At 54.9% G+C, this 26,256-nt stretch overlaps 1 protein-coding gene across 1 annotated transcript in view; it reads left to right on the top strand.

The window, feature by feature from the left end:
• The first annotated feature begins 1,578 nt into the window (after positions 1-1,578).
• The window catches only part of Ttbk1 (tau tubulin kinase 1), a 41,811-nt gene continuing 17,133 nt past the window's right edge, over positions 1,579-26,256 (top strand). The window contains exons 1-12 of the mRNA XM_052193362.1: positions 1,579-1,686; positions 5,667-5,814; positions 6,694-6,767; positions 6,946-7,086; positions 8,009-8,113; positions 8,351-8,416; positions 8,981-9,073; positions 9,869-9,994; positions 12,819-12,973; positions 15,397-15,628; positions 15,815-15,993; positions 18,508-19,069. Of these exons, the coding sequence (XP_052049322.1) occupies positions 1,579-1,686; positions 5,667-5,814; positions 6,694-6,767; positions 6,946-7,086; positions 8,009-8,113; positions 8,351-8,416; positions 8,981-9,073; positions 9,869-9,994; positions 12,819-12,973; positions 15,397-15,628; positions 15,815-15,993; positions 18,508-19,069 (1,989 nt within the window). The remainder of the gene's footprint in view (positions 1,687-5,666; positions 5,815-6,693; positions 6,768-6,945; positions 7,087-8,008; positions 8,114-8,350; positions 8,417-8,980; positions 9,074-9,868; positions 9,995-12,818; positions 12,974-15,396; positions 15,629-15,814; positions 15,994-18,507; positions 19,070-26,256) is intronic.

The raw sequence follows: 26,256 nt of genomic DNA on the forward strand, positions 1-26,256 counted from the left end.
AGTGCTGGGATCCCAGGTGTGTGGCACCGTGGCCAGCTGCCTCAGTCTTGTCCCTGACCTAGAGTCCAGAGCTACACTCCATCTCTTTCCATCTTCCTCATGCCCCTAGCGCCTTCCAAACTCCTGCTACCCCAGAGCCTGGCTCTGTAAGGATCGGAGGGGAAGACTCAGTTCAGTCATTTCACAACAAAGCTATAAAGAGTTACAGTGTCTTTCCTTGTGGAAATGTTTTCTCATCCTATGCCCTGCGGTACCCCAGTGACCTGGTGAAGGCTGTCTCAGTGCCCTCGCAAACCACCTTGCCCTTATCAGGATATCTAGATACAAGTCTTAAGAAGTTAGCCATCCCAAGGAGAGTCAGGCTCATGCCTTCCCACCTTCTTTCCTTCTCTCTTACACCCAGTCCCTGGCCTGGCTTCCTCCAATCCTGTGTGTGGGTCTCCAGGATCATGGTTGGAGCGGGGCAGAGAGAACATAAGGTATCTCTAGAGGAAAGATGAAAAGAAAGGATGCTGGTTCCAAATCCTGTGTGGGCTCAGCACAAATTCATCTCTTCTGGTCCTTTCCATACACACGTGCACACGAACATACACTCACACAGAGGGGCACACAAACAGAGGCCCAGACACACAGATGTACACACATACACATTTCTTTAGATAACGTGTGTTTTAGTGGGTCTTGTGGTTGGGATACTGTCTCCAGTAGCCACCTAAGCCCAATAGAAGCTGCACTCCTTCTGGCGGAATCCTGACAGACCTAGAGAGGGCTGCTCAGAGCTTTCCTCATCCCGCCTACCCAGACCTATGGTAAAGGAAGAGTCTACATTCCCTCAGACAGCACCCACCACTCTCCTCTTCCTCAGTTCAGTCTACCTTGGCCACTGTGGAGTAACCACTGGGATTCCATCCCTCCGAAATCCACAGCTTGTGTTCACGGTTGGCACACACCCTGGCTTCCCCGGTCCTATGGCAGCCAGCGGGGTCAGCTCCCACTGAGTGTAGTGTGTGCCTCTCAACAGGCCACCTGCCTACACACCACCCTCTAGGGGCTACCGTGAGTGTCATCATTTTTTCTTGACACTCACATCTCTCTGCTTGGCTGGCTGGCCACTCTGATGTGGGGTTTCCCATGGCTTACCCTACTCAGCAGGTAGAGTGACTCAGGCTAGTCATTCTTGGGTCTCAGGCTAGGATGCCGGCTGGCTAACACACCTTCCCTCATTAGTTTGGAATATCTCTATGGTAAGCGGTTCCCCCATTGACTTACTCACTTATCACTGCCCTCTCCTGTTTTCATCGTGTGTGTCCTGCTGCTGATTTTGTTTTCACACCTCCTGTTTGTGGTTTATAACTCTCTCTTCTACTGACCCCCATCACCAAGCATATTTTCCCCAATAACTTCTGGAGCATCTGCCCAGTGGGCTCAGGAAGGGTGCCTGCCAGCAGGATGGGGTTCCCTTTCGAGCTGTCGGGTGGTCTAGGGTGGCATCCAGGCATTCACTGCCCCTCCTCACTCCCCCAGGTAGATGGCCCCCCAAGGGCAGGCCCTGCGGGCACCCCTCCCTCCGGCTGGCGGATGCAGTGCCTAGCGGCTGCTCTTAAGGACGAAACCAACATGAGTGGGGGAGGGGAGCAGGCCGACATCCTGCCGGCCAACTACGTGGTCAAAGATCGCTGGAAGGTGGTGAGTGACCTAGCGGGCAGAGGAGGGGAGGTCTGGGAAGGGAGAAGAAGAGATCTGGAGACTCTAAGACTGGTGCCCTTGGAGCCCTTACCATAAGTGCAAGGTGTCCCCGAGCTTATTTGTATGCTTGCTTAAAGGCTATTTTTGCCCGCACATTCTCCCATTACCCCTTTCCAAACCAGCTCCCTCTCAACCCTTCCCGGGCTAGGTCGTGCTGGTCCAGTCCAGCCGGAGCAACTCCTGCAGAGCCCCGGGTGCGGAGGAGGGCGTTGGGGGAGGGGCTCCTTCTTTGCCGCACCTTGGGGAAGGACACTGAGTGAGCATGTGTTCCTCGGCTTCCGCAGAGGACGGAAAAGCTTGGGTCTGGGGAAAGATGCCCTGCAGGATGCTCCCACCGCATCCGCACTCCATCTTCTCCATCCACCCTCCTCCCTTCCCGGGTTCCTGCGGCAGGTGCAACACACTGAGACTCCATCTCCCAGCGTGCCTTGTTTCTCTAACTCGGGACTTCAGGCTCCTTGGCCTGTTGGGAGTTGTAGTCCCAGTCTCTTCCTTTGGGGAGTATGGATGAGAGGGGCCCCTCTTAGGATTGGAGTGGTGGTTGTGTCTAGGGAACCCGGTTTACTGTCCGTCAGCCTCCGTCTAAAGCTTTCCCCTCGTTGCTTCAGAGCACCCTAGTGTCCTCTTTATTGTAGGGTGGGATAATGCGGGCTAGTGTAGTGTGGGAAAAGTGTGTGCGACTGTGGGTCTCACGGAAAAGGGCATGCGGACAGGAAGAGAGAACCACAGACCGTGTGCAGTCGTGGTGTTCGCGTGTGCGTGTCTGTGTCCTTTGGTGTGGGGAGCTCAGCTCACTAAGGGTGCTGGATTGGAGAGGGAGGGTGGGGCCTGGGTGCAGGCAGATCTCCATGGCAACAGTCCTCCGGCTGGCTGCTAGGTCCCTTAGAGGTCCAGGGAGAGAGGCAAAGTGGTAGCATTTTCAAGAATTGGGAGTGAGGGTGTTAAAGAAGAGACTCTTAGGGCCCCTGAAAGGGGGGCATCCTCAGAGAGAGAGAGAGAGGGAGAGAGAGAATAGCTGAACAGAAAGACAAGAGGATCCGGGGCAGCCATAGAAGGAAGGGGTGCTTGGCAAAGTGAGAACCGCTCCTTTAAGACCCCCTGGTCCCTGGCACATGAGCTTCAAGTCTGGCAGATGGGAGGCTGAATAACATTTGTACTGAGAGGCAAGAAAAGGACTGTTGACCCACACTGCGTTTAGACTAAGACCTTGTTGTGCTTTGTGAAGGAAATGGCGAGGGAGCTGGAGGGGAGGGGCGCATGTATGTCAGGCCTGGACTTTCCTTAGGACTGTCTCCTGTCTGTTCCCTGAAGGCCTTGGGAGACTAGGTAGCCTATGCAGCCATTTTCAGGGAGGGGTAGGGTTGACGGAACCAGGAATCCTGGACCAGAGATGGGCTGCAGCCAGGAGAAACAAGGGCCAGCATACTAGGATGAAAATGTCTTTGTCCTTAGAAAAGTAAAAATAGTAAGTTGTTCACGGGGGTGGGGGGGGTGGGTCCTTGCAACCAGCATAGCAAACAACAGTAGTAATAGTGTTTATCAGTGTTTCTTCTGTGCCTTTCTTGGTCTGAGTATGTAAAAATGCCTCCGGTGGGTTAGGTCAGGAACTGATGGAGCACCTACGGCAATTTCCAGCACAGCCCGGCTTCACAGGTGTGATTAGCTAACCTGCTAAGTTCCCAGGATCAGAAGACAGGGTCTGGTCTGTCTGTGGCACCAACACCGTCAGCAAGATCAGCCCATCGGAGACTTGGGGCCTTAGGGCTGACAGGTCCTGAGGACTCATTCCAAACTGATTTTCTGTTATTGAATAGAAAACAAAACAAAACAAAAAAACCCAAAGGCTAAAAAAAAAAAAAAAAAACCAAGCCAAACAAAACAAAAAACAACCAAACAAAACAAAAAACAAAAAGCCGGGCGGTGGTGACACATGCCTGTAATCCCAGGACTCTGGGAGGTAGAGGCAGGCAGATTTCTGAGTTCGAGGCCAGCCTGGTCTACAGAGTGAGTTCAGGACAGCCAGGGCTATACAGAGAAACCCTGTCTCAAAAAAACCAACTCCCCCAAAAAAACAAAAACAAAAACAAAAACAAAAACAAAACAAAACAAAAGTTTAAGAGACTTAGATTACTCTAGGCTGTCCAGAGTGGGGCCAACAGGGTGTCCATTCCAAATAAACTGTGACTCTCCGGTGGTGTAGCTTCTCTGGTTTAGGGGCTGGGATTACTAAAACATACAGAAGGAGAGGAGAAATGAGGCCTGCAAAGCCTTTGAAGGGTGTTCTGTCAAGGGAGCTCCGAGCAGATCGGCCTTGTGACATTCACAAGCCCTGGACACTTCTGCTAGGATGATATCTCCTATAACAGGGCATTAACAATTGCATTTTATGACTGCATTGGTATGGAGAGAGTCATATATTCATATTCTAGACTGAGGCTTTTTTCTCTTTTATCTAAAAGCTGATAACTATCTTCTGATCTGAAAACAAGTTAAAATGCTTTCAGGGAATCCCCCAAAATGTGAGGGTCACTGTGGCCAGTGGAAAGTATGCCCTTCATCACAGGGCGGGCAGAAGGAGAAGATGAATGCTAGATGCGAGCAGGTGACTAGACCCCTGCTCTGGGGGTATAGGACAAGTAGCAAAAGAAGTAGACTCCGTTCTGGGGGGCGTGGGGGAGGCCTGTGGAGAGGCTGGGCTGCTGGAAGTTGGGAGGGTAGATGCTGGGGAAGACCCCGCCTGCAGGGATTCTTTCTGATGGCTTGTGCATCAGCAATGTCCTGCAACCTCATGGGTTCTACACCAGAAGGTTCTGCCCCCAGTTATTTTCTAGCTGGGACCCAGCCAGGGGTTTCAGGCCCTGTGCCGTGTGACTTTCCCTCGGTGCACTGTAGGGAGGAAGGTGAGTTTCCTCACCTGTGCGGTGAAGCCTGGGAAACTGGCGGTATCTGTGAGTCCCTCACTCGCCTACCCTGTCTTCTGTGCTCACACACAGCAAGCTGTAAAAGGATGTGGAGGAGGTTACTGTCTCCATGGTTAGAGCTATCCCAGGACAACAGGCTGGAGTCTGGGTCTGCTCCCGCCTGGTTCTAAGGTTGCCCGACTAGCTTCCATCCAGAGGAGGAAGGTTCCCAGTTTCTCTTTCCTTCCTTCACTCCTTGGCTCAAGAAACTCTGGGCTCAGGAAGCTCTGGCTTCTCTCCTGTCCTTTATTGTTATTATTTCTGACATTTATTGATGTGTGACATGGCTTTGTGTGTCACAGCATGTGTGTGGATGTCAGAGGATAACTTGGAAAGCCAGGTCTCTCCTATCATGTGGGCCTTGGGGAATCGAACTCTGGATGTCAGGCTTGGCAGCAAGTGCCTTCCCCTGCTAAGGTCTTACCCATGCGTCCCCTTTCTTCTTCCCTCCCATCCTTTCTCTGGAGGCAGGGTCTCAAATACCCAAGGCTAGTGCTTGCTATGAAGCCCAGGCTGGTATTGAACTTCTATCTTTTGGCCTCTGCCTTCTTCCCCAGCGCTGAGGATGATAGGTGTGTACCACCATGCCTGGTGGGGGTGGCTCTGGGGATTGAACCTGGGCTTTGTGTGTGCTAAGCAAGCACTCTAGTCACCAAGTGACATCCTTGGCCATGCTCTCCTTTCAGAAAAGAAAAGATGGCAGGCTCTTTAGAACCCTGTGTCATTCGGGCTGTCTCCATGTCTGATCGAAGCCAGGTGTCTTTTATCTTCTGCTCCTATTCAGATATCTGTCTGGAGCTGTGTGTTGGAAGGGATCTGTGCTTCTGGGCTGAGCTGTCTGTTTCAGAGGAGAGGAGTGGGCACTGGCGCACCGCCCAGCAGTGGAGGACACAGTCGGTGGAGGTGGGTTGAGGAGCTGTCCTGTTTGATTCCTGAGCACCACTCTCCCCCCACCCACAGCTGAAAAAGATCGGGGGCGGGGGCTTCGGTGAGATCTACGAGGCTATGGACCTGCTGACCAGGGAGAACGTGGCTCTCAAGGTGGAGTCAGCCCAACAGCCTAAGCAGGTCCTCAAGATGGAGGTGGCTGTGCTCAAAAAGCTTCAAGGTACCACCCTGGGTCTGGGCGTGGGAAGGAGGAGGGTGGAGCAAAGATGTAAAAGATGGGACCAGCACGCTGGAGAGCGGGGAGGCCCTGGGCTAGTGGAGGCAGGGTGAAGTGGATCATGGGCAGTTGAGCCAGAGTGTCGGGAAGGAGGTGGGGCTCCGGGCAGGGAGCTGGGGGGCTATAACAGACATTCCTGGAGCCAGAGCTGGGGGCGTGGCTCAAGTGTGCCAGAGGGGTGGCCGGTGGCTCCAAGACTGAAGCCCTTGCCTTGCAAGCAGGAGGAGTTCTGAAGTTCAGATTCTTAGAACCCATGGAAGAGCTAGGTGGACTGGGTATGGTGTACATACATGCCATGCCACAGACAGCAAGTGTGTGTGTGTGTCTGTGTGTGTGTGTGTGTGTGAGAGAGAGAGAGACAGACAGACAGACAGACACACACACACATATAGACAGACAGACATGCAGAGAGAAACAGACACACACACACAGAGAGACAAACAGACACAGAGAAACAGAGACAGACACACACATATAGACAGACAGATATATGTGCAGAGAGAAACAGACAGAGAGACAGACACACAGAGAGAAACAGAGACAGACACAGAGATAGAGACAGTCAGACAGATGAGACAGAGATACACATACAGAGACAGACAGAAACACAGACATACAGAGACACACATTCACAGAGAGCTCAACAGAGACAGAGACAGACAGACACTGAGAGACAGAGAGACAGAGACAGACAGACAGGTGGACAGACACAGAGAGACAGAGACAGAGAGAGAGAGAGAGAGAGAGAGCGCACCAGAGCCTGGCTGGCTGCTGAGGAGGAACGAGTGGGACTGGGGAGGCCCCTGTGTTTGTGTCCTCCAGGGAAGGACCATGTGTGCAGGTTCATTGGCTGTGGCAGGAACGAGAAGTTTAACTATGTGGTGATGCAGCTCCAGGTGCGTCCTTGGGCTCCACCCCCTTGCCTCTGCCCAAGAGCTGGAGCGCAGTGTGGGTGGGGCATGTGGTGGTGGGGAATCCGTCCCTGGTGGGATGGGTACACTGTGGGGCAAGGCTGGGTGGTCAGTGTGGCTGAGATGCGTCTTCCCCTTCCCACCCATCCCGCTCACCCCGCAGGGCCGGAACCTGGCCGACCTGCGCCGCAGCCAGCCGAGGGGCACTTTCACACTGAGCACCACACTGCGGCTGGGCAAGCAGATCCTGGAGTCCATTGAAGCCATTCACTCCGTGGGCTTCTTGCATCGTGACATCAAGCCGGTGAGCAGTGCGCCTGAGTGCTCCCCGAGTGCTCCCTGAGTGCTCCAGTGGTCTCTAGGTCCTCGCTTCTCCCCTGCCGTGGTTGAGCCTGAGAACACCACTTGATCTGCACCGAGCCACAGCCCCTCTTTCTCACTCTTGGCCACCCCAGGCTGAGTGACAGCTCTCCGTCTGTCACTCTCTCAGCTGTGACCCTGTGAGGTTCTTCAGTCCAGAGGTGATGAGGTCAGGAGAGGACACCTAACTTTCTGTGGTATCTTGGTGCTAGACAAAGTAAAATCCTTAAAAAAAAAAAAAGAAGAAGAAGAAAGAAAAGGCCTGGGGCGTGGGCGGAGTTGGGGTGGCGCACACTTTTAATCCCAGCACTCAGGCAGGAAGCAGGTGGATCTCTATAAGTTGGAGGCCAACCTGGTCTACAGAGTGAGTTTAAGGACAGCCAGGGCTACACAGAGAAATCCTGTCTTGAAAAAATCAAAACAAATAAATAAAAGTAAAGAAAGATAATAAAGGAATAAAAGGGTAAGAAGAGGAACGGGGTGGGGGGAGGGGCAGGGTAAATGGCCCCAACGACACACAGCAAGAAGGGTACAGGGCAGCTCATTTCTAGCAGGGCCACTCTGACCCCACTGCCCGCTGGGGAGCTGAGGACTTTAGAGCAGGACGGGGCAGAGCTCAAAGCTGGTCCTGTCCAGTTCTGAGATTCAGAGAGGCCCCGTCAGCCTTGGACGCCACCCAAATTCTGTATCTCTAGCTTGAGGATAGTCACACGTGCTCTGTTGTCGAGATGCCACAGTCGGCCATGCTCGTGTGACTGGGTACACGTGAGAGTTCACGAGCGGGGCGCCCTTCAGCACAGGCAAAGCAGTTCCGTAGTGACGCTTGAGGTGCTGGACCCCGGCTCACGGCCGCTGTCTTCCCACAGTCCAACTTCGCCATGGGCCGGCTGCCCTCCACCTACAGAAAATGCTACATGTTGGACTTTGGGCTGGCCCGGCAGTACACCAACACCACTGGGGATGTCCGGCCTGTGAGTACCACTGGGCACTAGGGTGGCCGGCCTCTCCCCACGCTCTGGTATGGGGTACCTCATTCTTTGTAGCCACCTCAGCAGGCCTGTCTGTCCTTCAGTGTCAGTGCATCCAGCCCTGGGGTGACAGCCTGGCCAGCTCTCCTGCCTGGGCTCCTGGGTATCAGGGTGAGGTAGCCAGTTAGGCCGGGTGGTGGTGGTCGACAGTGTGGCTGAGGTGTGGTCTCTTCTCTGCAGCCTCGGAATGTGGCCGGCTTCCGGGGGACAGTCCGCTACGCCTCGGTCAATGCTCACAAGAACAGGGTAAGCGAGCAACACAGCCCGAGCTAAGGGCTGAGGGCAGAAAGAAAAAGTCGGCCAATGAGCAGGCTGTGGGTGCTGAGGTGGGGAAAAGAACAGGGCTTCAGCTGCAGCCCTGGGCCTCTGTCATCTCTCCTTCCACTGAAAATCCCTGGGAAACGGACAAAACATTGTCAGAACTTTTTTTTTTAAAGATTTATTTATTTATTTAGTATACAGTGTTCTTCCTTCATGCATGCATGCATGCCAGAAGAGGGCATCAGATCTCATTACAGATGGTTGTGAGCCACCATGTGGCTGCTGGGAATTGAACTCAGGACCTCTGGAAGAGCAGCCAGTGCTCTTAACCGCTGAGTCATCTCTCCAGGTCCCTAATCAGAACTTTTTACTGTGGTGTTCTGTGTATGCTAAGGTATAGGATGGGCCACAGCTTCAGAGAGACCCCAGTGTTGTCTATACGGGTCCAGTGATCAGGACTCTCTGACAGAAGCCTCCCAGAAAAGGGTCCACCATCTATCCCCAGGGGAGGACTCGAGAGCTCCCGGTGACTCCCCCCTTCCCTCCCAGGAGATGGGCCGCCATGACGACCTGTGGTCCCTCTTCTACATGCTGGTGGAGTTTGCTGTGGGCCAGCTGCCCTGGAGGAAGATCAAGGACAAGGTGAGGTCCCCATAGCTGGGTGGAGAAGGCAGAGAGTAGAGCAGCCCGGCTCTAGCCCCTGTGCCCTGTCCCCTGTGCCCTGTCCCCTATCCCCTGTCCCCGTGCCCTGTGCCCCTGTGCCCTGTCCCCTATCCCCTGTCCCCGTGACCTGTGCCCCTGTGCCCTGTGCCCTGTCCCCTATCCCCTGTCCCCGTGCCCTGTCCCCTGTCCCCTGTGCCTGTGCCCTGTCCCCTATCCCCTGTCCCTGTGCCCTGTCCCCTGTCCCCATGCCCTGTCCCCTGTGCCCTGTGCCCTGTCCCCTATCCCCTGTCCCCATGCCCTGTCCCCTGTGCCCGTGCCCTGTCCCCTATCCCCTGTCCCTGTGCCCTGTCCCCTGTCCCTGTGCCATGTCCCCTGTCCCTGTGCCCTGTCCCCTATCCCCTATCCCTGTCCTCTGTCCCCTGTGCCTGTCCCCTATCCCCTGTCCCTGTGCCCTGTCCCCTGTCCCTGTGCCCTGTCCCCATATCCCCTATCCCTGTCCCCTGTCCCCTGTGCCTGTCCCCTATCCCCTGTCCCTGTGCCCTGTCCCCTGTCCCTGTGCCCTGTCCCCTATCCCCTATCCCTGTCCCCTGTCCCCTGTGCCTGTCCCCTATCCCCTGTCCCTGTGCCCTGTCCCCTATCCCCTGGCCCTGTACCCTGTGCCCTGTCCCCGTGCCCTGTGCCTGTGCTCTGTCCCCTATACCCTGTCCCTGTGCCCTGTCCCTGTGTCCTGTGCCCCGTGCCCTGTCCCCTATCCCCTGTCCCCTTGCCCCGCAGGAGCAGGTGGGGATGATCAAGGAGAAGTACGAGCACCGGCTGCTGCTGAAGCACATGCCGTCCGAGTTCCATCTCTTCCTGGACCACATCGCCAGCCTGGACTACTTCACCAAGCCCGATTACCAGGTGTGACCCCCCAGCCTGGGCACCCCTGGGAGTGGCTGACCCTCCAGCTGTGGCTTCCCCCCTCCCCCCACAGCCTGGCATACTTCAAGATAGCCCCTGAGTCTGCCCCCTTGGTCTTCTAACTGTACCAACCTGTTCTTGCCCTTGCAAACCGTAGTCACTGTGCTGATTTCACAAAAGCTGCCCTTCCTAGTATCAGTGCTGTGTTAGGGAATTCAAGCTTCAAAATAAGGATCTGAGGCAGGGCATGGTCACAGCACACCTTTAATTTTGGACTTGAGGGCAGGGGCAAGCAGATGTCTCTGTGAGTTTGAGGACAGCCTAGTCTCTGTTCTGCATAGTGTTCCAGGGCATCTGGGATTTAGGGAGACCCTGTTTTAAAAAAAAAAAACCTAAAGTAAAAGTAAAAGAAAAAATAAAGGAGCTTTTGAGGACTATGATGTAGCTGGAGTAGGCGTGGCCTGGGAGGCTCTTGTCTTTAACCCCAGTACTCAGGAGGCAGAGATAGGTGGATCTCTGTGAGTTCCAAGCCAGTTGGTCTACAGAGTGAGTGAGTTCCAGGACTGCCAGAGAAAATGTCTTCAAAAACCAACCAACCAAACAAACAAAGCAAAGGAGCCTCTAAGGCTCACAATACTAGATTAGACAGCAGAGTTCTGCAGGAGGCTCACTCGGGTGTTTGTTCTTGGTTCATAGATGGGAACACTGAGGTTAGACATTGTGGCTGTGCTCAGAGACAGCCACGTGTCACTTAGTGACAGGTTACAGACTAAGAAATCTGTCCTTAACATGTCACTGTCTGACCATTGTAGAGTTCACTTCCTGAGCCAGGACGGGCCCTCCCCTTCACACCCTGTCCTTCAGTGTGGCCGGACTAGAAGAGATTAGATCAAACTCAAGAGATAATGGCTCAGACAGGAGACAGAGTAAACAGAAGACTCCCCTGGCCTAACACAGCATGCTTAGCAAATTACACTTTCTGTTGGTTTTTATGAGACAGGGTCTTATGTAGACCAGCTGTCCTCAAACTGACTATGTAGCTGAAGATAACCTTGAACTTCTCATCCTCCTGCCTCTACATCCTAAGAGCAGAGATTATAGCCATGTGCCACTGGTGTTCCACTGGGCCTGAGACTGGACCCAGAACATTCTATGTGCTAGGCAAACAAACATTCTACTAATGGAGCCAACCTCAAGAAACTAATTTTTTTGTTGTTGTTGCAGTAGAGGTTGCATGCTCTGAAATAGTGATTGGAAAAAATACTGTTGCCCCACCCGTGTGGTGGTGCACAGCTACAGTGCCAGAGCTCAGAAGGCAGAGGCAGGAGGGCCGTGAGTGTGAGCGCAACCTGGGCTACATAGAGAGACCCTGTCTCAACAACAACAAAATTAAGGCTAGAGAAATGCTTCTGTGATCAACAGCAAGTGCTGACCTGCACCCAAGTTCAGTTCCCAGCACCCATGCCAGGAATTTCACAACCAAATATGCAGCTCCATCTCCAGAAGACCTGACACCATCTTCTGGAACCCACAGGCACCTGCACTCACACACATACTCACACACGTGCACACACACACACACACACACACACCTAATTCAAACACAGTATTATGTATCGCACATAATTGTCTATGGCCAGGCCAGCGTCACCACACACTGAAGTTGTACATGGCCAGGTGACAGGAATTTTCCACTTCTCAACCATCTCACGGTACCGCCCTCACATCCGCCACTCTGGAGAGGGACCACTGAACTGACTCTAGATCTACTGCTCTCCATTGGCTTCATCACAGCACCCACGGGACCTACTGACAGTGGAGCACGGAGAGACATGCTGTCAGTGTTAGCCAGGAAGCCACTCTGAGGAGACAGTAGGGAATCGGGCCATGTCCATCACACAGCAGACACCAAAACAAGCGGGTCCTGTCAGTGGAGTGCCTGCCCCGGGCTCCAACACTGGCTAGCCCAGGCTCCTCGGAGATCTGGTAGCCACCTAATACCTGTTGAACGCAGCATCCCAGCTGCTGGTCGGGCTGACACCCCACTCCTTGTCCTGGCTCAGCCTTGTGGAGTCCTGGTCCACACAGCTATGATACCTCCATGCCCAGTCCTGCAGTGACTGCTAGAGGTGTAGAGTTGGAAGAGAGCCATGGAAGTGTTGCAAGAAGGATGCTCTGTGCCCAGCGATGAGCCAGAAGCCACATGGGAGAGCAGTCCGGGGCAGGGGAGGACCGTGGGAGCAGGGGAGGGCCGTGGGGGCAGGGGAGGACCGTGGGGGCAGGGGAGGGCCGTGGGAGCAGGGGAGGGCCGTGGGGTCAGGGGAGGACCGTGGGAGCAGGGGAGGACCATGGGGGCAGGGGAGGACCATGGGGGCAGGGGAGGACCATGGGGGCAGGGGAGGACCGTGGGAGCAGGGGAGGACCATGGGGGCAGGGGAAGACCGTGGGAGAGGAGCCCACCAGAGCCAGTTGCCCGAGGAGAGGAGATAGTGTGAGGAAACCCCAGTGGTTCCAAGCTACTGATGTGCCTGTCAAGATGACAGAAATGGCTAAAGGCTCTGGAGACTGTCATCGAGGGAGGGGCAGGTCTCAGAGGACTAGGATCCATCTGGCAGGACTTAATCCAAGACGATAATTTGCATACTGCTTTGTGTTATGTTTTCATTTAAAATCAGTGTGCGCCTCTCCTTCCAGTGTCCCCTCTAGGGCCGTCCCTGACCTGGAAGCCTCCCCTCCCCCTCCCCCTGCATCTTCAGATATTGTCTCTTCCACCTCTAGCCCTGGGGTCACCTCTCTGTCCCCCTGCCCTCCCCATCCCCTGCAGCTGATCATGTCGGTGTTTGAGAACAGCATGAAGGAACGAGGCATTGCCGAGAACGAGGCCTTTGACTGGGAGAAGGCGGGCACTGATGCTCTCCTGTCCACGAGCACCTCCACCCCGCCCCAGCAGAACACACGGCAGACTGCAGCCATGTTTGGGTGAGTCTGAGCGAGGGCATTATGGTGGGTGGGGTGGCCAGGGACCCTGAGAAGCCAGCCCTCTCCTCCCACTGGGGTGTCTCCTACTCCTCATGCTGGACAGCAGAGTCCTGGATTTTTGAGATAATCCACCCCAGCCCTACCTGGAATCTGAGAATGGAGTAGATATCCTCTTCACTTAGAGCTTTTCATTAAGGAAGAAACCCTGGGTGAAATGACTTGATCTCCACGGTCTCTCATTGTAAATAATGAACATGTCTCATACCATCTAAACACCACGGGGGCTCAGGGAAACGTTAACCCCTGTCCTCAGAGGACCTCATGGTGTTTGCAACAATGTAGCCAGGAGTTTCTAAACCACGTGAGGTGCATAGAGGAGGACCTGGGGAGGATCCTGCCTCAGAAGGGCTCCCACCTGTATTAGTCAGGGTTCTCCAGAGGACAGAACTTACAGAATCAATTTATATCTATGTAGAAGGAGATTTATTAGACTGGCTTACAGACTGTGGTCCATCTAGTCCAACAATGGCTGCCTATCAGTGAAAGATCCAAGAATTAGTAGTTGTTCAGTCCATGAGGCTGGATGCCTCAACTGCTCTTTGAGATACACCAGAGAGTTGAAGTAGGCTGTCATGCCAGAGGAGGAATGGATCTGCTAGGGAGAAGAAGCAGGCGAAGAGAGAAAGCTTCCTTCATCCCTGCCCCTTTACATAGGCTGCCGGCGGAAGGTGTGGATTTTTTGACTTCAAAAGATCTGGATCAAAGGTGTATCTTCCCTCTCAGATATCAAGATTAGAAGTGGCTCTTTCCCCCTTTAAATGATTTAACTGAGAAAAAAAATATCCCTCACAACGTGCCTTTAGCCATTTGGGTTTTAGTTAATTCCAGATGTAGTCAACCAAGATTCCAGATGCTGATGGCCAAGATTAGGCATCACACCACACCCAATCCAGGGCCATCTTTAGGAAGGAGATGCCACAGAAATTGCGGGCATACTGCGGTGGCCCAGTTTTGTGATGAGGCTGCAGAGGGAAGCCTGGCGTGATGGTGTTTCTGTCTGTCATTCCAGCAGTAGAGGGATAAGGCAGGAGGAGCATTCGTTTGTTACTAGCCTGAGCTACATAGGAAGACCTGGTTTTAAAAACAGGAAGGGGCTTGAGATAAGGCTCCATGGAAAGAGCATTTGCTATCTAAGCACAAGGTCCTGAGTTCAGGTCCCCAGAGCCTGCATAAGGGGTTCACAGTAGTAGGTCTCTGTAATCTTTGTGTTTCTGGGTGACATGGGAAGCACAAGCAGAGAGACCCCTGGAAGCTTGCAGGTCAGCTTGCCTGGTGCATGAGGGAACCTTAGCTTAGTGCATCCTGGGGTACCCCTCTGGGCCCTGCACTCAGGAGGCAGGGGCAGCAGATCTCTAGGAGTTTGAGGCCAGCCTGGTCTGCTGAGCAAGTTCCAGACCAGCCAGGGCACCATAGTGAGATCCTGCCTCAAAACACAAAGCAAACAAATGAACAGAAGCAAAAGCAAGGTGAAGAGCTGTAGAAGACACCCACATCAACCCCAAGCCTCCACACGTGTGTGTGTGTACACACACACACACACACACACACACACACTGCAGAACTAAGCCTTGATATGGGAAGAATCAACAGCTGAGGTTGTCATCTGATCTCCATGGGCGTACTGTGCCCTGTACACTTGTGTATATGTACACAAAGATAAACAAACAAAACAAAAAACCCAGAAAGGAAAGGAATTATCTAAAGAGTTAAAAGATGGGCTGGAGTGTGGCTCAGCAGGTAAGAACACGGGCTGCTCCTGCAGAGGATCAGGGTTCAAGTCCCAGCGCCACACTGCTATCCACAGTTGTCTGTAACTCCAGTCCTAAGGGATCTGATTGCTCTCTTCTGGTTTTTTTTCAGACACCACACACACTCACTCTCACACACATACACATGTACACACACATACAGGGAAAGCACTCATATACATAAAACATAAATAAATCTCTTTTTAAGAGGTTTACAGAAACAGTTCAAAGGAGTCTTTTTAGACTTGTTCTGGGTTCTAAAGGAAGATCGACCCGGACAGTGGACTGTAGCAAGGACTTAGAAACCCACAGATCTGAAAAAGCGGGGCTCAGTGGGCATGTGCCAGTCCCTGCTGGCCACATCTCCTCATAGCCCCTGCCACCTTGAGGATGGTCTGGTCTCAGAAGCCTTGTGGGCCAGGGATGGCAGTGGGCCTCTTCTGTGCCCACTCTGAAGATGGCCCCAGGGTTTGTGCTAGCAGACAGTAAAGGAGCTAGGGAGAAAGGAAGCCTCCGAGGTGGGTCCCCTAACCCTGACCCCTGCAAGCCTCTCGGGTGGGTCCCCTAACCCTGACCCCTGCAAGCCTTACCCATGATTCTCCCTGGCCTCCCCAGAGTGGTCAATGTGACACCGGTGCCCGGGGACCTGCTTCGTGAGAACACTGAGGATGTACTGCAGGGAGAGCACCTGAGTGACCAGGAGAACGCACCCCCAATCCTGCCTGGAAGGCCTCCAGAGGGCTTGGGCCCTGGTCCCCACCTCGTCCCCCACCCTGGAGGTCCTGAGGCTGACCTGTGGGAGGAGACAGATGTCAACCGCAACAAGCTGCGCATCAACATTGGCAAGGTAAGAGCATCCTGTGGAAGGGAAGGGTGTGGGCTGCCTTCCCCACCCGGGGTTCCCAGGCGTGGGCCCCGCCCAGGCCCCGCCCACCCTGACTCCCACCCCCTGCCCCATGTCTCTCACCTTGAGAAAGCCTCTCACCCACAGCCAGCTTGTCCACCCCAGCTCACAGCGTCCTCTCTTCGGCAGACCCCCTGTGTGGAGGAAGAGCAGAGTCGAGGAGTAGGGGTCCCCAGTTCCCCAGTGCGTGCCCCCCCAGACTCCCCAACAACCCCAGTGCGGTCTCTACGCTACCGGAGGGTCAACAGCCCAGAGTCGGAGAGGCTGTCTACAGCTGCTGATGGTCGGGTAGAGCTGCAGGAGAGGAGGTAAGTTTGGATACAGGGGTTCAGGGTGTCGTGTCAAAGGCCTCCTGATGAAGCCTGCCTTCCTCAGCAGGGCTGCTCTGTGAAAGGGCATCTGTGAGGCGTAGAGGGGACCTAGAAAGTATGGCGAGGGTCTGGCCCCATAGATTGGAGTCAGGTACTGGCCTATGGTGGGGCATCCAGAGAGGAAAGAATGGGACAGGTCGGTTTCTGGACCCAGGACATGATCCTAGATAGCAATTCACCGATGCCCGGAGAGCGGCAGAGGTAGGCTTGCTTTGGCCCGCAGGCAGAGAGCTGAGAGAGGGGTTTAAGGAACCGCTGGTGGGCAAAGTTTTGGGGGTCTAAGGGACATGATATGAACTGAGAGCCCGAGGGACCCTGAAGCAACCTGGCTGGAGAGAGGCAGGCTGAGGGGGGGACTCGGGGACTTGGCCTTTAGGAGGTAGGAGGAGGGTACAGTTGGACACGGGGTAGGTGGAGCGGGCAGGGATAGATCAAGTCACACTTGGGTGGATGGGACACCAGGTAGGAGGTCACCTGGAAAATGACATGTCCCTGATTTCCCTTAGCCTCCAAAGATCTTTGCTCCATAGTAGACGAGGGCTTTGTCTGAACTAGGAAATATAGAAGAGGCTCTCTCTCGGTCCTGCAGGAAGAGGGCAATCTTCTTGATATCCTCTCAGTGTCTTTTGTAATGACCTACATTAGCCATGGCCCCTGCCCCAGACTCTACCCTAAACTGTCTTAGTCCTAGGGTGAACACAATGCCAGTTTGCTGGGGCTGTGTGTGTGTGTGTGTGTGTGTGTGTGTAGACAAACTTAAGACAGGTCTGAGTCCCTGAGTGTGTCAGCTCACACTCACCTGGGCTGTCCTGCCAGGCACCAGGGGCCGCGTCTTCACCCATGCAGCATGGAGTCCCTCGGTACAAAGGGTTCCGGACACGGAGAAGGAAGGAAGGGATGATTGGAGACCAGAGGGACAAGTGCTCTGAGCAGGACAGTTCGGAAGAGCTGCCCACTCAGAAGGACCTCTGAGCAGGTCGGTTTGTCTCGCAGGCAGCACCACTTCAGCAATGGCAGAAAGAGGCAGGCCAAAGAGTGTCTGCTACAGCAGGCTCTGGGTGCTGCAGACAGGGAAGCAGGGTAGGGTGGCACTTGGTGGCACATGGGGCACAAAAGTATGGAGCAGACAAGGCTGGGGTGGCCCAGGTCTCTGCCATCCACACACACGGGGATGTGCGTGTGCACAGTTCAGCTCCTGTTTTGTTACCCTCTGTCCTTTGTGTCCCTCAGAACAAGGTGTGCCCTTAGGAAAAGAAACGTGAGCAGACATTTACCGGGAGTCCCAGGGCGACCCTGTCGACGGTGTTTTATTTCAAGCCTTACTAACAAATCAATACAGATATGGTGTAGACCTCGATTAGACAGTCACCATGCAGGCTGGGCGGGCTGGGCGGGGTCTTTTGAGAAAGACTGACCGGAAGTTCCTCTCTGCAGATCTCCCCTCTGCAGCTGAGTCACCCATCCAGCACCAGTCAGCCCCCTGTCCGTAGCCAAACCGGAGATGGGTTCCAGGTTCCAGATGAGTTAGACCTGGAGGTTGGTTCAGGAACCAACACTTTCCCCATTGTAGCATCTTCCTTCACACACACACACACACACACACACACACACAGCCCAGCCACATTGTACAAGAAGCATGTCCACTCTGGGGCTGGAGCCATGGCAAACAGAGATTTGAGTGTCGTGTGAGAGTCACAGGCACAGTTCAGGGGAGTAACAGATGTCCCAGGCAGGATCTGTGCCCTGAGGTCAAAGGTTAGAGGAGGGCAGGCCCTGCCCAGCAGAGATCACACAGTCTGTAGGTCCACGAGACAGATGCACCCACAGATCTGAGGTCCACAGTCTGCTGGGGGCTCCCGGTGCCTTGTGGGGACAAGTAAATGTCCACGCAGGAAGGGGAGGGCTCACTACAGGAAGCACGTCAGAGTAGAGTTCAGGGAGCAAAGGGTGGAGGTCCAGGCTGTGGGGGTGAGGGTGGACAGTTCGAGAAGAAGTTCTGAAAGAGCCCTGCTTAGGGAAAGGGTTGAGAGGCCCTGGGCTCAGGCTCAGGAGTGCAGCCTTCGGCTTCTACCCGGGGACTGACAAAGCCCTGCCTGTCTGGGGTTAAAGAGTGCCAGCTGGGCACAGCTGGAGGGTGTCAATGGTGGAGCTAGAAGCCATCTGTAAACTCAAGAACCAGCTGGCGCCTGCGCCCCGGATGCAGCAGGTCCCCCACAGATGCAGTGTGAGTGCCCAATGGTTAGCAAGACTAGAGGAGAGGGCGAGCTCATTTCCTGCTCCCTCTTATTCCTGGACATTTGTAGAATGAATGCATGATAAGCGGAGAGATAAAGTGAAGTCTTTCTAGTAGGTGATGCTGAAGGCCTCCCGCTCTACCCTGCCACTGGCTTGACGTCCCGTCCCGGGGGCTTCAGAGGCCCGCACTAAACTCCATGTGGGTGGCTCTTACAGGTCACGGATGGATCTGCCTGGATCACCCTCCCGCCAGGCCTGCTCCTCACAACCAGCTCAGATGCTGTCAGTGGACACAGGCCACGCTGACAGGCAAGCCAGTGGCCGCATGGACGTGTCAGCCTCTGTGGAGCAAGAGGCCCTGAGCAACGCCTTCCGCTCAGTGCCGCTGGCTGAGGAGGAAGACTTTGACAGCAAGGAGTGGGTCATTATTGACAAGGAGACAGAGCTCAAGGACTTCCCTCCTGGGGCTGAGCCTAGCACATCAGGCACCACCGATGAGGAACCTGAGGAGCTTCGGCCTTTGCCTGAGGAGGGCGAGGAAAGGAGGCGTCTGGGGACAGAGCCCACTGTCAGGCCACGTGGACGTGGGATGCAGACTCTGGCAGAGGAGGACCCACGGCAAATGCTGCCCCAGCCTGCACCACCTCAGTTGAGCCAGGCTGATGGCCGGTCAGAGACATCACAGCCACCCACGCCTGGCAGCCCCTCCCACTCACCCCTGCACTCGGGACCCCGCCCTCGACGGAGAGAGTCGGATCCCACGGGCCCTCAGAGACAGGTAAGACTGGGCTTATGCATTACTCCCCTATCCAGAGATCCCTAGAGTTCTGCAAGCAGGCCTGGTGTGTTCCATCTTGAGGCAGACTCCTCAGGTCTGGGAACCCAACAGTGACAGGCCATGGTGGAGACAGACAGGTGTAAAGGCCCCATGCCACATGTGGGGATTGATGAGACCCAAGCCGTGGTCTTGTATTGTGAGTAATTCAACTAGGTGACAAGGCGGGAGAAAGGCCTTTGGTGCCCTGGGGACAATGTGTACAGAGCCCAGTGGTGACAGTCTTCAGTACAGTATTGATTTAAGAAGATAAGGCTGTGAAGCAGCTCCTAGGGCTGTCACAGAAGCCTTGACCGTACACTGAAGGGTTAGGACTGGATCCTAATGACTTGGTACCCCACCTATGATTTTTAAGTAGGAGTATGGCGCTGTGGTGGCTCTGAGACCCTTGGGTCGTTCCTTGGACTGCTTGGTAGGAAATGTATTGAGAGGGTAGAAGCAGGAAGGCCTCATATGAGGCAGCAGCAGGAGCGCCCTGGTGACCTGGGCCAGGCAGCAGGCTGTGACCTGTGGTGGGGTGGCCCGGGGTGGCCAGGATCCTATGCCTGGGGCTCTAGATGGCAGCGACACCATAGCTGAGTGGCTTCGCAGCTTTGTGCATGGACTCAGGTTGGACATGGTGACCTCTTGATAGCTGAGGATGAGCACGTTGTTTTTATCCACTGCTCTGGAGAGAGATCTCACCTGAATCCGTCGGAGCCGTGGGAGTGGGTGATGCCACTGAGGAGAACCGTGCGGGGTCGGGAGACTCAAGAGTCAAGGCAGAAGCTAGGAAATGCTTACACATAGACTGCTGAGAGGAAAGGGGGGTCCTTAATCCTGACCCAGGAGAGATCAGAACATGGGAGAGGGTCTAGAGAGGCAGACAAACTCAGAGAGGGACAGGGCTGATGGTCAGCCCACCATCCCAGTCAGGGAAGGCTCTGGGGAGGAAAGTATTCACAAAGCCCTGGGTTCCATTCCCAGTGCCTCATAAAACTAGACAGGTTGGTGCACACACCTGCGATCCCAATACTTAGGAGGTGGGGCAGGAAGATGGGAAGTTTAAAGCCACCTTCAACCGCATAGTGGGTTCACAATAGGCATGTTGGGGGGCCCTGTCTGGCTTCAGTGGTGTCTTCTTCCTCTTCCTCCTCCTACTTTTCCCCTTCCTTTCCTCCTCCTTCTTCCTTGGTTTTCTGAGGCAGGGTCCCCCTCTGTAGCTTAGGATAGTTTCTAACCCCTTTGTCTCGGCCCTCAGCGCATGTGAGATTACTAGGTCTGCGCCTTCTACCTAGTTAGAAGAATGGACATTTGTATGAAGATCTAGGAACAGTCTGCAAAGGCAGAGGGAGAAGAAGGATGGAGTGAAAATGCTGGTCTGAGGATCTGAAGTGTGTCTCACGGAAGAGGAGGAGGAACAAGAGGAGGAGGGGTGGTGTGTGTGTGTGTGTGTGTGTGTGTGTGTGTGTGTGAGAGAGAGAGAGAGAGAGAGAGAGAGAGAGAGAGAGGGAGGGAGAGGGAGGGGGGAGAGAGACAGAGGGGGAGGAGGAGGGAGAGGAAGAGAGGGGGAAAGCATGAATGTGTATGTGAGTGAGCGTGTGTGTATGAGCGCTTGTTTCCTGTTAAGGACGACTCTGTCAGAATAGATCTGTGAGCCATTACTCTGGCCGGGCTTGTCTACATGGGATACCCGCTGACCTCTGACTGGGCAGTGAGCATCAGTTCTTCCACTGTGTGCTGAACTGAATCTGAAAGGGACTCGGGGGTGGGGGGGGTCTGCAGCTTGTTCCGCTTGACGATCTTACGTTGGGGCTCTGTGTGGTGCCCACCTATGGGTGTAGGGGCAGCTGTGGGTGAGGGTGCGGTGGCTTTGTTCATGCTTTCTAGAGGTGGCACTGTGACCCACAGTCCTGGAGACTATGTATTTGGCCTTACCTTCTACACTGAAAATAGTAATGAAAAACTGGGGACCACAAGTCCCCACCCAGAGAGACCCTGGCTGGCCTGGTGTGGAGGCGTCTTTCTGGCCGGTGATATGCTTAGGCTGTGACCCAGTCAGTCCTTGTTTCCACAAATGGCTCTGGGGAAGTTGAGAGGCAAGCAAGATGTTCTCGGGACTTATTTTCCTTTTCTTCTTCATCAGTGCCAGAGCATTTGTTATCTGCCCCAGTAACAGAAACCAGAGGGACAGGCGCAAGGGGTGGGACCCCAGGAAATGCAGAATTGGGCGTGGGGAGCACAGACTGTGGTGCTGGAGTGGAGAGAAACACTGCTTCTCTGTTCTGGTTTCCTTCCTGGTCACTGTGAGCCAGCCACTGTCCTTGCTGGGTCTAAGAACAAGAGAGCCAGGCTCCCTGTGAGGCTGTTCTGCCTTGCCAATTCGTGTGTGTATCCTAAGTGTCATGCTAACACTGGGGACTCTTTCTGGACCAGGGGCAGGCCTGTTGTGCAGTAGTGGCATGTGACATGGACAAGAAGGGAGTTTTTTGTCTGTGGGGTAAAGTGTGTGTGTGTGTGTGTGTGTGTGTGTGTGTGCCAGCCTCAGTTTCCCCACACTGGGGTTGTTCTAAATTTTGTGTGTGCTTTTCTGAGCCCACTGATCTTGAGTGTGCATGAGTGTGTGAACAGGGAGATCCGTGCACACGCCATTGCATCTGTGTGGGGTGTGGATCATGTCTGGGAGCTTGTGCAGGGGCTAGACCAGGGAGAACAATGACTAATGGGGAAGCCATCAGTGATGGCTACCGACAGGGGACACTGGAAGATACGCTTGCAGACAGATGGATGTGACCAGCCGGGCCTAAGTGGCAACACTATACGCAAGCAACCTTGACTTACAAGGTGGAGGAACAGCTTCAAAAATTAATAAGCAAGCTTTCTGGCTGCAGCTGCCAATTGGTAGAGCTGGACTTGAAACCAGGCAGCTGGATCAGGGTCTCTGCTGGGAGTCACCAGATCTAAAGCGTGTGTGTTGAAGACAGAGTAGCAAATGCAGATCAGAGGAGAGGACAGTCTGCGCAGGGTCAGAGAGCCTAGAGCATTCAAATGTGTGCGTGTGCCCGTGCGTGTGCCCGTGCGTGTGCCCGTGCATAGTCTGCCACACCAGCTGGCTGGCCCTCGCGGCCAGATGTGCCTGATGGCATGTCAGTGTACGTAGTGGCCTTTGGGTGCCCATGGACAAAACAGATGGGCTAGGACATAGTCTATGTACAGGATGAGGCAAGACCTTTGTTCTCTGAGGCAGAGGGAGCAAACTTGGCTTGTGTTCCCGGCATTGTTGAGGGTGGCCTTGGGTTAGGTGGGGGGGAGGGGCTGCATGCTTTGAGGCACCTTGCACCAGTGAAACTCTTCTCCACTCCTGGATGAGTAGAAAGGACCCTCCCCTCCCCCCCCCCTGCACTCTTCACCACCTTTCTTTGAGGAATCCCTCCTCGACCTGGTGCTACAAGCTAAGTCTGATGTGTGAACAGCTTGGGAGCAGGTGTGGGGCTAGGCATTGGGCTGCTCCCTGGTGTGCAATGGTGTGCATATGCGAATACCTGGCTCTTCTCAGGGGGTGCTTCAGGTGCAAATTAGCAGGAGCCCAGGAGCCAGCTCAGCTTGGGCAGAGGGAATACAGGCAGACTGTGTGATCTTAGTGGTGGCTGCAGTCTTTATAGGCTGTCTGCAGCCAATAGGACAACGGGCAGGCGAGCATTCCTTAAACACACAGAGGTTTGCTAGAAAACCACCAAACACTGCCTCATTACAAGCTGGACAGTGGGCTAGGCCTGGGGGCTGGGGGGGGGGCAAAGATGATGGAAGCTTCATTCTGTCCCAGCTCAGAGCTCACAGGATTAGAGTGGGCTGGGAGGCACAGGGTCTGGACAATGGGCACTTACCAAAATAGGCCAGCAGGAGAACAGAAGCACTTATATCTGTTCTAGGGACTTATGGGGGAGACTGGGATGTCTGTACAAAGGTGACTTCATACTGGGTATTGGGGACAAGCAGGTCACTCACAAGTGCTGCCTGGCCTAGCGGGGGTGGGGTGGGGGACATGTCGAAATCCAAATTCAGCCTCTAAGATCTCTTTGATGGAGAGCAAAGCAAAGTGTTGAATTCAAGCCCCCCTGTGCTGTGAGAGGGGCCTTTGGTCCTTCTGGGTGTGTCTTAGTCCCCACCCCTCTTGCAAACAGAATCAGCTAAGGAATAAGGAGTCCCAACCCTGCCTCAAGAGAAGCTGACAGAAAAACTGTCATAGGTTGGGGGACATGAAGGTGTGAAGACATTCTCCCTGCTCCCTCCCGGAAGGAGGTCTCTTGTGACCACCTCCCCAGCTGGTGCTCGGTGGCTCCAGTCCCTTTTTGAATACCCTAGAGTTGGTCCAGCCAGTCTTCAGGGCCACACTATGAGCTAAGGTGGCCCCGTCCCAGGGAGAGCGAGAGACAAGGACAGGCGTCTGTGGGCCCCAGGCACCGTACCATGCCATCCCCATGTGCTCTGCAAGTGTTCCCTGTCCCTTTGGGGACAGGAGGGCACAAAGACAGGATTCCTGTGGCTACCACTAGCTTTGTAGCTGCCCCATCCCCACCCCAGCCCGTCTGGGCCCATCTTCATTCTCCTGAGCACAGAGCCCCTCAGTGCTGGAAGAGCTCTGCATATCCAGTCCTCCAACCCTAGGAGGTAGGAGCCACCTTTACCCACTTTACAGGGGAAGAACTTGAGGTGCCAAGAACTGAGGTCAGGGGTCACCCCTGAGGTAAGGGACAGAAGCATCTTTGGGCTGGCATTAGGAGGGAGGCCCCATGCATGTAATGAAGGGCTTGGAAGGCAGGCAGGAATGCTAAGAGTTAGAGGCTAGCTTGGGCTACATAGTAAGTTTTAGGACAATGTGAGCTAGCTCAACAAAACCAAACAAAAACAGCTCTCCTGGTGGGGAACATCGCAACCCCAGAACAGCAAGGCAAATGATTAAACATGGTTCTCTTGACTTCTTGCAAATAAAACGTGAGTACTTGGACTTCAGAGTCCAACCACTGTCCCTGATGCCCCCAAGAAGGAGGCAGAGGGCGCTAAGGAGGGAGGAGCACAGCTGCTTTAGATCTCATGGGGGAGGGGGGGTTTCCCAGGTCATCTGCAAAACACTTGATTAATCAGCAGGAGATCCCGGATTTTTGAGCTCCAGCACAGCAAATATATTTTAAAAAATGATCTGGTAGAGCGTGGAAGTGTGTCTGGGTTAGTAAGGGGCCGCACTTGGCTAGGAGCAGCGACAGAGGGGCCTTCCTGACAGGAAGGCACCAGCCCAGAGGGAGCCCCGTGCTAGATGGAACGAAGCCCGGAAGGCTTCCCGGACGAGGTGAGTGACCAAGGTCTCTCGCCCAGAGACCGTGCTGTGAGAGGAGGAGGCAGGCAGGGCGCTGGAGGTTCCGAGGCTGGACCTTGGGTGGGCAGCCTGTAGCCCCTTCCTCCTGCGCCATCCGCCTCCTGCCAGGGACGCCGGTGCCGCAGGGGCTGTGAGCGGTGGGTGGCCCCCGAGAAGAGCTGTCCAGTCTGTGCCTGACGCCTCTTTTTCCTCCACTCTCTTGGTCTCTTTCAGTTGGAGGAGGACAGACTCTCGGGGCACTCCCTCCCGCGGTACAGCCCCCTGCGACGACTGGCGTCCTCCGTGTTCTCCTCCTCCACGCTGGAGACGGAGCACTACCCTCACCCCGGCGGCGGCGGCTCCTCCTCCGGCTCCTCCGGTTCCCTCATTCAGCGCAGCCGCTCGGCTGAGAGCAGCCCCGTGCGTGCGCCCCACCGGCGCCACGCGCCCCTGGCCGCCGGCAACCACAGACTCGTGCCCTCGGTGCTCCGCATCTCGCGGTCCCAGCTGCAGCAGGTGTGGGCACGGTTCACCCACAAGACCTAGGCTGGGCTCCCCCCCCTCCTGGAGGGGGCAGGTGGGGGGGGGCTGGGGAGCAGACAGAGACCGAGGTTCCTTCCCAGGACGCAATAATCACAGGCCACACAGCCCATCCCACCCACGTGCAATACGCCCCCCTAGAAGGTTGGCCCGCGGTGATACTGTAAAACTCCCACCCCACCGGAGGCTCTGTCCTCAGAGGCTCTCGGTCTCCGGTGGGCTCCTTTGCTAGGGGCCAACCAAACTGGTGCAGGCAGGGGTGGTGCGCTGGCGCAGTTGGATAGACCAGGGGCCCTGGGGTGTAGCTACCAGGGGCTCCAGAATCCAGGGGAAACCAGGTGTAGGAGAGCTGAGGTGTTCTGGGGCAGTGTGGCTTGGGGTCAGGCTCTGTTTACTCTGCGATGTCTTGGTGAGTTGGTCTGGTCCACCCCTGAAGGCTTGGGTTGGTGGCAGGTGTGCGTCTGTGTCTGTCTAGTCGGCCTGGGTAGGAATGTGATGGCGGCTGGTCAAACTCGGCTTGGGTGTGATTTGAGGGTGTCTGTACTCAGTGACGGGGAGTGGGCAGCCCTGTGACCTAGTGAACATTTCCCATGCCACCACCACCGCGGTCAGAGCCCCTTTCCTGCCACATCTTACAAGCGCATGCGCTGTCACGGTCACTCACAGCGTCCCCAAGACCCCCCCCCCCCCGCAGTCCCCGTGTGTCACTCACCAAGAGGCTTGAGTGTCCTGAAGGCCTTCAGGAGCTGGGCATAGATAGCGGTGTTCTCAGGACCTAGCCTGCAGGCAATATGGAGAATGATAAAGGAAGCGGGACCTATCATACCCTGGGCACAGTGACGTTTTCATAACAAGTACCAGAGAGACTGCTCAGATCTGCCACTCTCAGGGGAGGACTTACCCTGGGTGTGGCAGGGTGTGGTGTAGACAGAACACAAGGTAGGCAGGTCAAGAGAGGATCCAGAGATTAGTGGGCAGATACCTGACTGCTCCCTCTCTTCTGACCACCTCAGTTTCCCAACCTGTCACTGCAGGGACTCCACTTTTTTCTCTCTTCATTCCTGCCCATGCCAACCAGCAAGGCTTGGGGAGTGGTGGGAGGAGGTTACCAGAAACGGTCGTGCCCACCTGCAGAGCGGAGGAACTAGAGCTTGCGTGTGTTTTGGCGAGCTTGCTGGCATCCATGTGAATATTAAGTGTGTGTACCCATGGCCGTGCACACAACAGGGCTGTCAGGGATGGAGGCTCAGACTCTGTTGTA

Source organism: Apodemus sylvaticus, chromosome 9, assembly GCF_947179515.1.
Source record: "Apodemus sylvaticus chromosome 9, mApoSyl1.1, whole genome shotgun sequence".
NCBI classification, from domain to species: Eukaryota; Metazoa; Chordata; class Mammalia; order Rodentia; family Muridae; genus Apodemus; species Apodemus sylvaticus.